At 41.6% G+C, this 16646-nt stretch overlaps 1 protein-coding gene across 4 annotated transcripts in view; it reads left to right on the top strand.

Moving 5' to 3' along the window:
• Positions 1-16646, top strand: part of EPB41L3 (erythrocyte membrane protein band 4.1 like 3) — a 138380-nt gene that overhangs the window by 49556 nt on the left and 72178 nt on the right. For all 4 annotated transcript variants that reach the window (XM_040632699.1, XM_040632700.1, XM_040632698.1 and 1 more), the window contains 2 exons: positions 5351-5550; positions 9977-10174. In XM_040632699.1, the coding sequence (XP_040488633.1) occupies positions 5362-5550; positions 9977-10174 (387 nt within the window). In that variant the 5' untranslated portion in view covers positions 5351-5361. Of the gene's footprint in view, positions 1-5350; positions 5551-9976; positions 10175-16646 lie in introns of those variants that run through there.

The following is a 16646-nucleotide window of genomic DNA, read 5'->3' as shown; positions in this document are numbered from 1 at the left end:
GTTTTGACACTGGATTTATTGATGTAGGCTGTCGATGCCGCTTACTGATCGGTACAGTATGAACTCGTGCCCTTTCAGATAGGTGGAATTATAGTATTGATTCTAGTGAGACTCCAGAACTAAAAAGCCTTACATTTTTAAGGTTTATTGCTCTACTATCTCTCAGCCGCAATGAAAGTTTTATTTTATTACAATTAGTCAAGAAACAGCAGTGATTTTCATTCATTATATTATGCATGTAGTGCTGGGGGAAATAATATGCTTCAGAAATATTTGACAAGTGCATAGGAGTTTATTCAAGGTTTGAGGTTCTGTGATTTATGTGATCTATGACAGGTAAGGTATCATATGGGATATTTGTAGGTAGAAACTAATGGTAGGTTATTTTATTATTTAGATAGTTGATAGGTGGTTGCTGGGTTCTGTTTTGCATTTTTGCTCGGCTTTTGCAGAGCTGGCTTTCTGCCTTAGGGACAAGTCATGAAATCAAAGAGAAAAGCAGGTCACAAAATGGTTCCATGATCAGAATAATAACACTGAAACTCAAAATTGAGATGTTCTTGTACTAATTTTTCTCTTTTAGTTCATGTTTATCATGGGGCTAACGTCATGTGTTTAGAAAGATTCCTATTTTAACACGCATTGGACAACTTCTTAAAGTTAGAGTGTGTTGATATGTCCAGTCCAATGGCGTCTACGCTAAAACTACATTTGTGTAAAAACTCCTTATGTTTACGAAGACAAGGAGGCTGAAAGAACGTGGTAAAAGAGGTGAGAGACTTCTGTAAGAAGGCAAACTGTAAGAAGATCAGAAGTTTGGCATCTTTCACTCCCTTCCCCACACCAGCCTCACTCAGTCATCACTAATTTCTAGGCGGAACCCCTTGTTTCATGGAAGAGGAAGCAGGCGACCAAAGAAATTAAGTCTGTCATCCAGGCACACACATGACAACTTATTTGCTGCTAATTATTTTCATGTATTAGATCTATAAAGATTATACATACATTTTAAAGTGAAATGAACTAAAATGTTTCTATTTTGAGATATGATTCTGGTTTTGCTTCAGTGACCATTTTCACATCTAATTATTAAGTTAGAGCTATTTGCCGAAACACACAAAATAGAGACTCTTAAATATGATATTCATAGAAAATAGAAGACCTTGAAGATATCCAGCATTTTTTAAATATGATTTATACGTAAGAACTGCCCTGTCTGGGAAGAAAAGTAAGCATCTTTTTAAAATGTACTCTTTCTTAGTCGTTTGCATTTTATTTTTAAATTTTATGATCTAGTGACTCTTTGGTTACTCTTACAGAGATTCTCTAAACCACTTAAACGTTTTCTTTTTGAGTTTTTGGAAAACCCTTTGCCCTACTGGTAAAATAATCAGCAACAGCATCTATTACCTGTAGGGAGATTTCAGCTCTGAAAGTTGTAACTGAGTTCTGTTTTCCGTTAAACGTAGAAATACCTACTTTTTCCTCACTTGAGAAATTTTACAATGGCTAAAGGCTATGAGGAACAGTTATTACACATTCACGTATGTAGGTGGATATGATAGTAATGGGGTTGATTTTATTCGTTGTTCTTCAAATTATTCACATGCCTACTGTGGTCCAGGTACTGCGTTGGTACTGGCACCACATGTAGGGTAACGATGTAAAAAGGGAATGGCTCTCTCAGGCTGACACTTGAGGAATGCAGAGGTGGCCACTTGAAGAGCAGAGGAAAGAATGTTCTCACAGAGAGCAGAGTGTCTAAAAAGGCTGGAGGCAGAAAACCTTGCTGGGCTTTGCCAACCAAAAGGAGATCATGTGTCCAGATCATCGTGGGAGAGAGGGGTAGGCAGTGTCACTGGGCATGGATTGGGTGTTGAGGCCTAGGCTTGTGCTGGAAGGCCATGGCACTTAAGAGTTTGGATTTCCTTTAAGCACATCGGGAAGCTATTAACACGAGTGCTGTGACTAGATTTCTGTTTTATGAAGATCAGAATAGAGGTGGGCAGGAAGAGACAGGGAAGAGAAGGTTTATTAAGGAGTTCAGGAAAGAAATGATAGCTTGCATGGTGGCAGGGGGCCAATTCAAGATATATTTTGGAAATATTTATATAGGTATTTGTATATGTATGTGAAAAATTATATATTTTGCAAAACATATTTTGCAAAACTTTCCTATATTAGTTAGAGAAAGTAAGGAAAAGGAACTGTCAGGGCTGATTTCTGGAATTCTGGCTTGAAGGAATGACATTGCTATTTTTTGGGGTGAGGAAGAAGAGGGAGGGGAGGAACGGACTTGAGAGAGAAAAATCTAGAGGTACTTGTGAGCTATCAGTGAGGAATGTCAAGTGGGCAGTTGGGTTTTAAACCTCAGAACAGAGGTTCAGACCAGAGATATGAGTCTACAAGCAGTTGGCTTCTGGGAAGTGTTTAAAGCCCTGGGAAAGCATAGCATTAAGTGGGAGAAAATGTCAATGAGAAGAGGAGAGAGCCTGAACCGCGATTTCCAGGAGATTCCCACATGTAGAGGTTGGATAAGAAGTAGCCTGTAAAAGAGAATAAGAAGGTGTAGCCTGAAAGATAGGAGAAAAGCAGGAGGGTGTGGTGTGTTCTGAACCCCAAGGGAGGGAAACATGCTGGCAGGGAGAGTCTCGTCACCTGGGCTGGGGCTGCCAAGAGGTGAAATGAGATGAGGACAGAAGAGCGTGGGTAGTCCGTGGCACTGTCCACCTCAGTGGGAGTCAGACTGCGGTCCTTGCAGGGAGAGGGGAAAGGAGGAAGTAGAAGACAGTGAGGGTTAACACAATTTTTTGAGAAGCTATGAGTGGAAAGCAGAGAAGTATGGTCGTAGCTGATGGAGGGTGTGAGATTGAGGGAAGGCTACTTTGTTTTGCTGAGATGGAAGCCACTAGAGCATGACTATATTTTGGTAGAATTTTAGTCTGAAGGATATGTATTAGATTGGCCCTGAGTAAGCGTAGCGAGGTTCAAGGAAGACAGAAATGAATTTCTGCAGCATGAAACAATCCAGAGCGGCTGAGCTGTGCTCCGGGAGTTCATCCAGGGGCCCAGGTTGGAAGGGGCAGCCCCGGCATCCTCCTGAATTTGGGGCCTCCATGACTGAGTCTATGGTGATAATGTTGATTATTCTTCCCTGCCAGTGAAAAAAGGAAGCCTAGGGCAAGTGCCCTTGCCTTTATGAAGATGTCCTCAACGCTGGAGACATAGTCTCTCTTTTCTCATTGGTCCAGACTTCATCACCTGGCCTCAACTCGTGGTGGTCTCAAGCTGGATGGAGGAATACCAGCTAAAACAAAGTGTAATTACTGAAAGGGAGATGGAAAAAATGGATTCTGAGAAGAGTCCATTTCTTCCACTCCTTGGGGTGAGGAGGGTTAGAACATATATATTTCTGGTTCTAAACCATGGGCAGTGCTTGACTTATATTTGGCACTTAGTTGAGAGTTCAGCAAACTGAACTATTAAAATTGACCCTCTCCCTTCTAAAAGGTCGAATTTGATCACAGGCTCTGGATTACACCATACCACCACCTTTCCTCCTTTCTGTCTTTTCTGTGGACTTCACACTTTCTAGTAAAAGCATACAAAGAAGAATATAATATTTACTTTCAAGATTTGCCTAAAAATCTAAACTGTAAGAGGAAAAAAGAAAATGTGTTCATCTTATTTGGATCACTATCTCGTTCAGTGTTTGGTCTTGATATTTACATATGCTTTGGGCAACTGAGCACATGGCAAGTTGATATATCTTTTATTCAACAGAAAGAATAGCTGGTCATTATAAAAAGGAATCTTAGATACAAAACATGGATGTAGCATTTAGTTTATAACATGGATTGGTATTTGTATGTTCCCTCTTCAAGTTATTAAACATATTCCAGTGCGTGTTGTGAAGATAGGAGCTAAATGGTGATTTTACTATGGAGTAGTATTTTGATAATTCTGTATTATACTAACGGGTGTATCATTTGCTTAGAGTATTACACTAACCCTTTGTTCCTGATATTTTTACCATAAAATTAGAATTAGGAAGGGAAATCATGTGACAGTCTGGGATATTTATTTTTGAGATATTTACCATATAGCTAAGATAAGAAATTACTTAAAATGACATGGTAGCTGCTGGCACAGCTGCTCTCTTGCTGTTTCAAGCAAAAAAAAACTGCCTTAAGCATAGTGGCATGCCCATTAGAAGGAACCCCCAGAAAATAAGTTCTTTGGATATGGTCAGGTCAATTCCCTCATTTGGCAGATGGGAAAACTAAGGCACAAAGTACTTACGTGTCTTGACTGGTGAACCGTTACAAGATGGTGGCTCTATTTTAGAAGGTGTTTTTAGGTGTAAGAGAAGATTATTAGGGGCACCTGGGGGGCTTGGTCGTTAAGCGTCTGCCTTCAGCTCACGGCGTGATCCCAGAGTCCTGGGATTGAGCCCGCATTAGGCTCCTCTGCCGGGAGCCTGCTTCTTCCTCTCCCACTCCCCCTGCTTGTGTTCCTTCTCTCGCTGGCTGTCTCTCTCTCTCTGTCAATTGAATAAATAAAATCCTTAAAAAAAAAAAAGATTATTAGATATTAAGAACCATCATGTGAGTCCCTTATGAGCCGAGACAAACTCCTCTTTCAACTGTCAGGGGAAACAGGAGGAAGCCAGGAAGAAGCTGTGAATTTTCGCTGGTGAAGGAGGGAGAGATGGGGCTCCCAGGCTCCCTCCAGCCGTACCCAGGGCTTGTCCAATGTGGGACCCGTTCCACGTCGCCAAGGAAGCCTCTGGTGTTGTGGTCACTGTTCACTCAAAAGCGGCCAACAGGGTTCTGAGAAAGCACAGGAAGGGCACTTGCTCGGTGAAGAATGGATAGATTCAGGGGTTCCAGAGGCAGAGCTGGGGCCCTGGGTAGAGCTAGGAAGGGAGAGGGAAGGAGAAAGAATATCTGCTTCCATTATTAGATCATCCTTCCCAGAGATTAAAATGTAGATCCAGCGGATGCAGAAGATTCATTTTTCTGAAATTAAGTGTGCCTGAGTTATGTAATTTTTAGGACGTTACTTTAATGTCATATTATGGCCATCTGTGGCAAAAACCTAATAGGAAGAAAACCTGTGATCATTACAAATAAATTTGACTTCGAGTTCAGTGTTCATTCTGAATCATCTTTGTGCTAAACGGAAGTCATCTGTTAGGGGTGTGCAGCAGCATCGTGTTTGCATTGCATACATGTTTCCCTTTTTTTACTGTGGTTCTACGCAGCCTTTCACCGAAAGCATCCTAGTTTTTGTGCCTAGCGAACGTAATTACACCAAGTGACGGGACCTTGCCATTTTCTGTTTGCAGAACAATCAACCATGACGACCGAATCTGGCTCAGACTCGGAATCCAAGCCGGAGCAGGAGGCCGAGCCCCAGGAGGCCGCGGCGGCGCTGGGGCCCGCGGGGGCGCCGCAGGGGCCGGGGCCCGAACCCAGCGGCGAGGAACAGCACCAGGCCCTAGAACAGTTCGAGGCCGCGGCGCACAGCACCCCTGTGAGGAAGGAGGTGAGCCCCGGGACACAGGCCGCCACTGGCTGCCCTGCACCTGCTAGCATCACCCAGAAAACCAAGTCAGGAATGTGTACTGACCTTTTTCCAGGGTCTGGGCCGACCTTGGTCTCTTAGCACTAGAGGGAACTATGAGGGGTCATCTGTTTTCCCCTTCTGGTCCCAGGCAGATGGAAATTGATGCTATTTTAAGACTTTCAGTGAATGACATTCCACAACCTCCCTTGGTAACTCCTTCACTTGATAAAGCACTTCAACCTACACTGGAATCTGGACTGCGGGTTATTGGTTTTATCTGGGTTTACAGGGAGGCTAGACACCACACCAGCTTTAATTAGGCTCCTAATTTTTATTCAGGCTTAGCGGTTAGAGCTATTTTGATTCTTCTCAGGGGTCACTGTGATGCTGATGTTGCCAGCTACGTTTAGTGAACGTTCACGTGGGTGTCTTTACCCCTTTATGTGTGTGTATGTTCAACCGTATTATCTAGACATACTTAAGTTGTCCTACGTAATGCGACTATTTCTTTTAAAAGTTTTCATACCAAATATAAAGGATGGTTTATGCTTGGGCTTTGAATGAATCCATGTTTAAATTATTTTGGCTTGAAACTTCAAACCTGAAATCAACCTGTGTTAGGGTACCAGTTCATGCTATGGTAAGCAAATCTGGGTGTCCCTGCAAACGACTGACCTTTTTCTAGGTTGGAAGTATATGTGTCAAGCTAGAAATTGTACAAGACGTTGAGAGAAGAGACACGAAATCAGCATGTTAGTAAAATTCTTTGGAAGGCACAACACATTATTATGACATTAAACTATGTTTACAACCTAATTATTTCTTTTCCCATGGTATTTATGTTCTGCTTTTAAGCAGTATTAAAAATAACATTTATTTCCATGTTCTGTACATAGATGCTGTGTCTGATCTAAAATGTTTCATGATGGGGAGCTGGAGGTTATCCTTCCAACTTATTAAACAAAACGTAAGGAGCCATTGTTGTCATCATGGTTTTCCTTTACCGTTTCTTTCTTTGGAGATGTGAGGATGGTGGTGTTTAGATTGTTTTTAAACCTTCAGAAATTTAAAATTACAGACTGGATTTTTTTTTTTTTAATCCATTCTTCCCTCTTAACTCTGAAAGGAAATAAATGTGAGAGTGGGAAATAATTGTACAGAAGAAAGCGTTTCTGTGCCGAGATGTGATACATGTATTTTATCTTCCGGAAGTCAGATGTCTGAAACAAGATGAGAGAAATGATGCTAAAGCCCTTTGAGGGAAAGGTAACTGGCTGCCGAGTCAGGAGAACTAGTTAATCCTGCCTCTTCCCTAGTTATTTTAGGGATCTCAGAGAACGCATTCAGCCTCTGAGCCTCTGCTTCCTCATTAACAAGATGAAGAGATCAGAAAAGGTTGTTTTCTCAGGTTCTTCTGCTCTCCGCTTCTTTGATTCGTGCTAGGAGCCCAGTTATGTTGGAGGTGAAATGAAGTACATTTTGGTAGTCTGTGGTGATGAAAACATGGGCATGGCCGGATTTGAATTCCAGGCTGCTAGTTTTATGGAGGAAGTTTGTGGAGACCGTGCCCTTTACCCTTTTCTCTCCTGTGTATAAATGAGGGTAAGGAGACCTAGATACCTACCTTCCAGAGCTGTCATGAGGATTCAGTGAAATGGAGGAATGCAAAAAGGGTTGACACTGATACTATATTTTTGAATTGTGTATGTGACTACAATGGACGTTTCGTTGAGGTCCTTGTCTGCTGTTATGAAGTTGTTGAAAACATGTGCATGAGAGGCTCAGTGATGGGTTCGTGCTTGAAGTGTTTTGGAAACAACACCTCCCTTTGAACGTTCGTGGTTTCAGGGGTGTCTGGAGTTAACCTATAAGTAGCCCAGAAAGCACAGTCTCATACAGATACTTTCTTTTTTTTTTTTTTTTTTTAATATTTTATTTATTTATTCCACAGAGATAGAGACAGCCAGCGAGAGAGGGAACACAAGCAGGGGGAGTGGGAGAGGAAGAAGCAGGCTCATAGCAGAGGAGCCCGATGTGGGGCTCGATCCCATAACGCCGGGATCACGCCCTGAGCCGAAGGCAGACGCTTAACCGCTGTGCCACCCAGGCACCCCTCATACAGATACTTTCATTTTATCAGAGGAAAAATGAAATTTCATCTTCCCCAATACAGAGAAAAAGTTGATTCCAGGTGGTGAGATTTAAATAAAAACGTAGCTTCTGTTGACTTTGCCTGTGATGAGATGAAAATGTGAATTAAAAGTACAAAAGTCTTGGGGCGCCTGGGTGGCGCAGTTGGTTAAGCATCCGACTCTTGGTTTCGGCTCAGGTCATGCTCTTAGAGTCCTGAGATTGAGTGCCCCCCAACCGCAGGCTTGGGGCTTGAAATTCTCTCACTCCCTCTCCTTCTGCCCTTCCCCCACCCCGCTTGTGCTCTCTCTTTCTCTCTCTCTCAAATAAAAAATCTTAAAAGTGTGAAAGTCTTATGTAAGTTATAAGCACTTAGCAAATATATGATATAAAATTCTAAGGTTACTGGGGTGCCCGGGTAGCTCAGTCGGGTAAGCGGCTGACTCTAGATTTTGGCTCAGGACATGATCTCAGGGTCGTGAGATCGAGCCCTGTTCTGGTTCTGTGCTCAGCGGGGAATCTGCTTGAGATCCTCTCTCTCCCTCTGCCCCTCCCCCCATGCTTGTTCATACGTGTGTGTGTGCACACGCGTGTGCACGCGCGCTCTCAGTAAAATAAAGAAATCTTAAAAAAAATTCCAAGGTTACCAAACTTCTTCAACTAGTTTAAGGCCAAAATTCATGTTTGAGCTTTTTTGCAGCACTATTTTAATGCTTTGATATGAAAGACTAATAGTCCAAAAAAAAAAAAAAAAGTTGGACCAAGTTGCGAGCGCAGATTTTCTTTTATTTACGCCTTTTAGCTACCTCTAGCCTTCTCAACTGTTTTGGCCTTTGAAGTTGTTTTTTCAGTTTTTTCATGGTCCCTTCACTCAGCAAATTGGTCTTTTTATTCTGAAGAACTTCTCACAACTTTGCCCTGAATTCCTGTGTAAAGTAGTGGAGGAAAGGACTGTATTTATAATCTGGAGGGAATTAAGTAGAAAATGACTTTATAAAAGCAGAAATCCATACCTAAAATCCAAAATAAATAAACCACAAGATAACTTTGTGATTAGAGTGTCATAAAATTTTAGCCACTAATAAGAAAGAAAAGTTGAAGTGATAAACCTCGATAAACCTTTATAGTCAAGGTCATGTGCTTTTAGCTACTAGGATAATAGTATGTTTGTGAGAGAAGAAATTTCATGCTCAGCCAAGGGGCCTAACCTGAATTTTGCAACATGTCTGTCTTTGGTCTGTCAGTGTGCATTTGCAGACTGGTGGAAATGATAGTCTGGCCCATGAATTGAATTTGCACATTAATACCATTGGTGATCATTTAATAGAAGAGGGCATTGTACGGTGACAGATGCTAGCTGCACTTGTGGTGAGCACAGCATAGAGTTGTTTGATCACTATTTTGTACAGGTGAAACTACTTGTGATATTGTTTCAACTGTACTTCAATGAAACATATGTATGCAAACACACATATATAAAGAAGGGGGATGTAAAGAAAATACTTGCACATAGAGATTTCCAAGGGTATTTATTGATGGAAGGGAGAATTTAACCGTTAGGACATCCTCTGCCGTTCTGAGTGTAGCCTGGACTACACTGTTGTGCTCTGAAAGCAGATTAAAGCTTTTGGACAGATGTGATCTGCTCTTACACTGGCTCATTACAGTGAGGGAGGGAACAGACTAAAGGGGATTACTTTGTGATGAAATTCAGTGCTGCTGGCTTCGTGGAATTGATTTAGAGCTGAATCAAATATTTTAACAGATGTAAAATTACTGAGAAGATTAATACTTGAAGCTCTCTAGGCCTTAAAGTTTATAAGGTACCTTATATGTATGTAAGGCATTGTGAGTCATAGAAGGAGCCAGTGAATGAAGAAAACAGAGTACAGTAAATAAAATCTAAACGATTTATTTTTAAAGACCTGTACTGTCTAATGCCTTTTTAAAAAGTCAGGAGTCCATTTGTATCCTCCTTTGCTTAGTGAAGTCTTGATGGCGTTTGCTAACTCTGTGCTTCTAAATTAAATTCTCAAGTCAAACTGAAATGAAGCTCGTTGGTACATTTAAATGGCAAAAGTTATTTAGGTGAAACCATTAGCATTATAAATATCCATGTAGGCATACATATCCATTCACAGTATCCTGATCCTGACATCTCTCCTGCTCTGGGAAATAGGAAAGCTTATGTCTAAAGGGTTCTGCTCTTGCCTGAGCAATGCAATATTTATTTCCTGCCTTGCAGTGAAAACTGTTCATTGTTTGCTCTTCACAGGTCACTGACAAGGAACGGGAGTTCGCTGCTGGGGCTGCAAAACAGCTCGAATATCAGCAATTGGAAGACGATAAACTTTCTCAGAAATCATCTAGCAGTAAACTATCTCGATCTCCATTAAAGATTGTCAAAAAGCCTAAAAGCATGCAGTGCAAAGTGATACTTCTGGATGGATCAGAATATACCTGTGATGTGGAGGTGAGTGCATGTTTTAAACCTTTTTTAGCGCAGATAATGAGAACTGGAGAATGTTGGTGTGAAACATACAAGACACGTTCTTGTTTTCAGAACTCTGGAAGTTTATTCAGACCGAGTTTCTAGATACAAAATTCTTTTCAAAGCCTCCAACAGGAGATCAGATTGCTAAAAGTACTTACAATGTCTCCAAACTGTTACAATCAAAAGAAAAATGTCAAAAGAAAAAAGTGATCTTAATTAAAAAAAAAAATCTCCAACACTTTCCATGGTGGGAAAAAAATGGGGGCCTTAAAAATCAAGTTTTTCTTTAATATCTTATGAGCTATTATTTAAATGAATTTCCTTTTTCTCCTTGAGTACTTTTTCTATTTGAATAATTTTACTTTTTCTATTTTAAATTAGTAATATCTTTTGTATTGGAATGATTGCAACTTTTAATCGGTATGAACTTGTAAATTTCTGTATATAGCATTGGTAGGATCATTTGAACTGTGAGTGTCCTCCTCTTAGAGTAATTTTTTAAATGTACATCGCGGTGGGCATTGCAGCCTGCGTGTAAAAGGGCCTACTCTCCTTGGTTCTTTTTGTGAAGAAAACTAAAATCCCTCTCAGAGAAGGAGCAGTTGAGTGACTTTTGTCAGAGACATTTAACAAGGCCAAGTTAACAGATGAGAACACCACTGTCCATAGCAGTGGAGATGGGGGGATTCTCCATGTGTCACGGAGAACACACACACAGGGCGTGAACTGAAAGCACAGGAGCGGGTCCGGGTGGGCACTAGCCACAGCGCCGGCTCCCCACAGCGGGGAGGGGGCAGCTCGCTCTTTCAGCAAGGCCATTCAGTTTCAGATTGAACGTTTTCTTCCCAAGAGCTTATTCCTCCCACCTCAGCCGCCTGCCCTTGGTCCGGCGGAGACATCACGCCGCCCTCCCCACCCGCCCCTCCCATCACAGGTCTACACAGTTCGCCTCTTCTGCTCTGTGTGCTGCGAGGCTCTCCCGGGCCCCACAAGCAGTGTCTGTGTGTTGTCACGCACTTCTAGTCGTCCGAAGACCCCGCCAGCTCCAAGCCCACCTGATTTCCTGGGTTCCTCATTCACTCCTCTCTGCTTTCTCTGTCTACAGCCCCACATCTTTCCTCTCCTGTGTTGTATGATGCAGTCCTGCACCCAGTCCTTTTCTTGGGTCATAAGATTCAAATCCATTTCATGTTGATAATGTCATTTATGGTGGGGATGGGGTTGGTGTACTAATTTTAGATTTGCAGGAACATAGAGGAAAAAAGGAGTTTTTGAAAAATTCTTAGATCAAAAATTACTGCATCATATATTAATTGATAGAATTTCTGTGACCCTGTCACCTGACACCTACGATGGGCTGCTGCAGGGAGTGCAAGGCACGTTCCGAGGGTCCTACCTATGGCGTGCCATGCACAGATCCCTCTTTTACATTTTTCTGGCTTTGATTTTGGCTAATTTCTGAGCTCAGAGTATCCAGTTACTGACTTAGAGATTTATTCTGGAAATTGGGAGATCTGATAATGTACTCCTACCTGGGTTTTACTCTGAAGCTTAAAGACTTTTGTAACCATGAGAGAGATTGTATTTTTCTAGGGTGGATCCACTTTCTGGAAAAATTGATCTAAGTGAAACTTTTTCTTAATTTTGAGGAGAGTCTTTTTGTTGTTTGTATTATTAATGGAATAAACAGGGTTACCTGGCAGTCGTTGTCTAGTCATGGCTACCAGAGCTTTCTAAAGAAGAATCTAGAAGAAAGTTTATAGTGCCTTGTGTGTAGGGGGGATAAATGCTTCAGGGCTAACTGAGGTACATGTAAGTGTTGATCATGTTGTTAAACTTAATTTATATCCCATGCTTCAAATGTGTTATATAATCTGTGTTTTTGAGTTCAGAATTTTTATGTTGTAATTAAATTTGGATATTATTCAGTGTTACTTTTAATGTCACTGAACATTTTGAGTGACATGGCAATTTTGGTCAGTTATTTTCTTTTGTAATACTGTTTTTATAAAGTTGACAGATTCTTTTTTTTTAAGATTTTATTTATTAGAGAGAGAGAGAGAGCAAGCACACAAACAGGAGCAGGGGGCAGAGGGAGAAGGAGAAACAGGCTCCCCACTGAGCAGGGAGCCCAATGTGGGGCTTGATCCCATGACCCTGGGATCATGACCTGAGCCGAAGGCAGATGTTTAACTGCCTGAGCCACCCAGGTGCCCCCAAAGTTGATAGATTCTTAAGGATTAAGAGTAATTCTCTTTTTCTGAGACATAAAGTCCTTGGCCAGCAGAATATTTTCAGTTTTACAACAGACATTGGTAGTTGAAGAAAATGTGGTCACTACTGATTGACATACTTGTGGAGAAAATAGAGAAATTTGGGCATAGTAAAGTGAAATGGATTCATTTGTAGCTGACTGGTTGAATAAGAAAAATGGATTGTGAATCAGAGACGTGGTTCTGAAGGCGACAACAAGATACAGCCGAAAACACATGTTCAGAGTGACTGTTGATTTTAGATACGCACTGCGGAACATAAATCTTGACTGGCGGGGTGCATGGGGTATAGTAGGTAAACGGTGGTTGAAAAACATTGCCCTAGGGAAGGTGTCCTTTGGTTTTGCCCTCCTCTACACAGAGTTTTTATCAACATCTTGGATGAAGGCACACACACAACGAATAGCTGAACAATATTTTTAAGTAATATAGACCTTTAAATGTGACTAACAGCCCATGTGCCAGAACCCAGGTTTCTCATGAAGCGGACAGTGTGTGACATGGAAGCAAACTAGCAAGATAGTGTTTAGCAGAAATGGAGCCCAGACTTCACTCTGTAAGGATCAGATGCAAAATAGAAATGTGTTGAGGGAAGGGGTGGTCAGATTTAATAACAGTTTGGGTGAAACTAATCCTTGGGTTTAAGTCAATTACAAACTCAGCCTTAACCAGCCGTGTGGTGTAGCTGTCAGAAACTTCCATGCGGTCACAGTGGCTTCTGTGGAAGTGTAGCGTGTGGTTTCCCGAATGTGGCCAGCGCCCAACCCCCTCCCCAACCCCCCCTCCCCGGGTCCTGGGCCAGAGAGATCCCGTCTGCCGTGTTTTGTTCATTAGTTCCTATAGGATAGCACTCTTCAGAGCCACCAGACCCAGGTGTGAAAATAGATTTATCTACTTGTAACCCATGGGATTTCAAGGAAGTTTAGCTTTCTGAACCTCGGTTTCCTGACCAGAAAAATAGGGGGTGAAAATGCTTGCCTCAAAAAGCCGTTATCGAGAAGATTAAAGCAGATGCTTAATTTGAACACTTTCTGCAACATAGCATATTCTTAATAAACGGTAGCTATTTGATAATGGGAGTGACAGTGAACTCTGACTTGAGCTTTTTCAGCAGAGAGTTATAGGATGGTGAGTGATCTGGAAATCTCTTATGAAGAATGATTAGAGAAATAGAGTGTGTTGAATAAAGAAAACATTTCCACATGTCCCCTTCTAGATTTGGAGGGGACAGAATTGCTTCTTCCAGTAACTTGGAAAAGTCGGCATTGAATGACTGTCATAACATACATAGTTTGAGGTAGAGAAAGTAAAACTAAGGTAGAAGTTATGGGAGGTCCGATTTTTAAGCAAACAGAAAACAAAGGTTTTAAATTATTGCTGTCAACCTTGTCATATGTGTTCTGTAGGAGGATTCCAGCAGGAACTGTAGGTACACTTATGGAAACCATCAGATGCAGTCTCAGACCAGACAACTTCCAATGCCCCTTCCTACTCTAAGATTGATGGAGAAAAGAGACACACAGAAGTCTGAATTGAAAAAGCGGAATTGCCTCCCTAATTCAGTTCCCAACAACTACAGTTATAAGTGAATTAAGAAGAGAACGCAGGAGACAGTGAGAGGTGTAACTTTTTTTTTGCATTTAATAAGGCATCAAAAAAGGCATTTTAATGAAATCTCTATGCTTAAGTGTTTTCCCCCATGACTTATTTAATGCCTTCGTGACTTCACCATCAAAATCAACGGAGGTTCACCTCCGCCATGACTTCATCATGAGAATTTATAGTCATACATAAAGTACCCCTGTCAACACACACACACACACACACACACACACACACACACACACTCCTACCTCGGACTGGCACAGCCCAGTTCTCTTTTCTTTTGAAACCACAAGGTAGCATTCCCCCTGCCCCACAGTGCTGCAGTGGGACAGAGCCAGCGTTCTGAAAAAGCGAGATACAGGATTAGGTTGCTCTCTGAGCACAATGACTGAACCCTTAAGTCTTCAATTCCTGCCTCCTCGTGTTTAGATGGAAGCCTTTTCTAATCATGCTGGCTTTTTCATACTTCCCTCCAGCAGTAGGCTTAGATCATTGTAGCATTCAGTGTTTTTCCATTTGACTATTTCCTTAATTATTTTTTCACACTCTTAAATCTTGATCATCTAAATAAACTATAAGAAAATTACATTATGAGTAAGATAGAAGAAAAGATCTTATAATAGAAAACCATCTTTTAAGCATCTTGATTATGTATGTTTGGCAAATGTTCACACACTACCGTATTTTCATGCATGCCAGCAGAATTACTAATACTGCCATTCCCTTCTTCTTTCTATTGGACCATTAGAGAACACCAGTGACTTCCTGTAGCCCGTTTCCTATCCTGGTTGCTGTTTATTTCTCGGACATAAATTTTAAAAGCAAAAATAAAGAAAAATATCCCAGTCTCATGCAGTGAAGGAAATCGTGCTCACCACATCTTAGTCACATTGCTTCTGTGTTCTGCCGACTCACTTCAGTCTGACTGATTAGCACACAATGTATTTCCTAATGACCATCCAATTAGAAATGTTTTCTCTTGTTTGGGCACCATTCTAATCTAGTCTGATTTGGTTTTAGGAAAATAAGTCAGACATGATCTGAAATTTGAGTCCATATTTCATAATACAAGTTTGTTGCTGCTTTATGTAAAATGTCTAAGACCTTTTATGGCATAGTTTGCTTTGTTCTCCCCAAGAAACCCGATTGGGGGAGTGCGTCACTGGAAAAGCTATAGAGGGTTTACCTTGCAGGTGGGACTTACGAGGAACTTGCTGTGTTTCTCTATGCGTGTGAAACCTCACCTCACTCCATGTAGCCCCTAAATATTGCTGATCCAACGGTGAGGGAGACTTAGTTCTTATGGGCCCAGTTAAATCCACACAGGACTAGTACCTCCAGGGCAAATGCCAGTGAATCGGCCACACTGGAGAGAGATTTCTATCCAGATTGAGGCAAATCAAATGGCCTACTTGGATGCAACACAGAAACTATAAAACCTGCCCCTCCCCCAGGGCTGACCGTATCCAGAGGCCCACTGGTTGAATGGGCTCCATGACGGAGTATCATTCAGGTCACTCCAGGATGGTTCAGAGTCCCAAGCAAGCACAGAAATGGGGCAGTTCGCACCAACAAACAAGCATTTCTTGATGCTATCTAGTGATGCTTCTAAGGAACCAGAGAGGGTAGAAAATGTATGGCACCCTGTCCTAAATGTGCTCTTTTTGTCAGGAAGGGACTGTTTAAAAACTTGCCAAATACTCTGTCTTGCCCATGATTCAGTGAACTGTCCAATTCACTTTTCTGTTTCATATTTCCACTTACTAGGATTTGGTTGGAAAAACAAATTCAGAGTCTGAATTTTCCAATTTGTGTAGGTTATGTGATGAAAATACCCGACGGTTGGTTTGGAAGTCCTTGACTGGACAGCAGGTAGAATTGCCATAATCAACCAAGTTGATTAGAGTGCCTGTTACTTTTCACGGATTGTAAGAAATGATAATGAATTGGAAAACGTAGAAAATAAGGATTTTTTTTCCAAACCAGTACAACTATCGGCCATTCAACGCTGCATTAAATCACAGAGTTTTTGAGTCTGTGTAATCGTGTGAATTCCGCTGTAACCTCTCAGTGGGTCTCTGCTCGACTGAACAGCTTACCACATGGTACCATCTGTCATGAGCGGTAACTGAAGGCCTTTAGTCCAGGGGCAGCAGCTCTCCTGCTTGAAGACCGATGCCCCTGGGGGCTCCTGAGGATGGAAGGACTTTAATTAACTTGCTTTGCTTGTGAGATGACTCTTGGGTGCAGCTGTAGGAGCGCTTACGTACAAGGGCTGTTAACACACACCTTCTCATTTACCTGACAGAACTGGTAGAAATGTTTCCACGGTGTTCAGATTTGTCCTCATTAAGGCTGGGTAAGAAAAACAAACACTTCTGACTCAGATTGTTAAATCTTTTCTCCTGGTTTTCATTTTTAAAAAGTAATAAATTCTAGTCCATCATGAGTGTACACATGGTCTGTTAAACCCTCTAAATAATAGTAAGGTTAAAATTAGGAGGGTGACTGGGAGGAAATCGAAGCGGTCAAACCCTCCGGTACGTCACTGGACCGGGTGGGGGTTCGGAAGC

Source organism: Ursus maritimus, unplaced genomic scaffold, assembly GCF_017311325.1.
Source record: "Ursus maritimus isolate PB19 unplaced genomic scaffold, ASM1731132v1 scaffold_18, whole genome shotgun sequence".
NCBI lineage: Eukaryota > Metazoa > Chordata > Mammalia > Carnivora > Ursidae > Ursus > Ursus maritimus.
The sequence above is the reverse complement of the archived record's forward strand: the minus strand, read 5'-3'. Positions and strand labels throughout refer to the sequence as shown.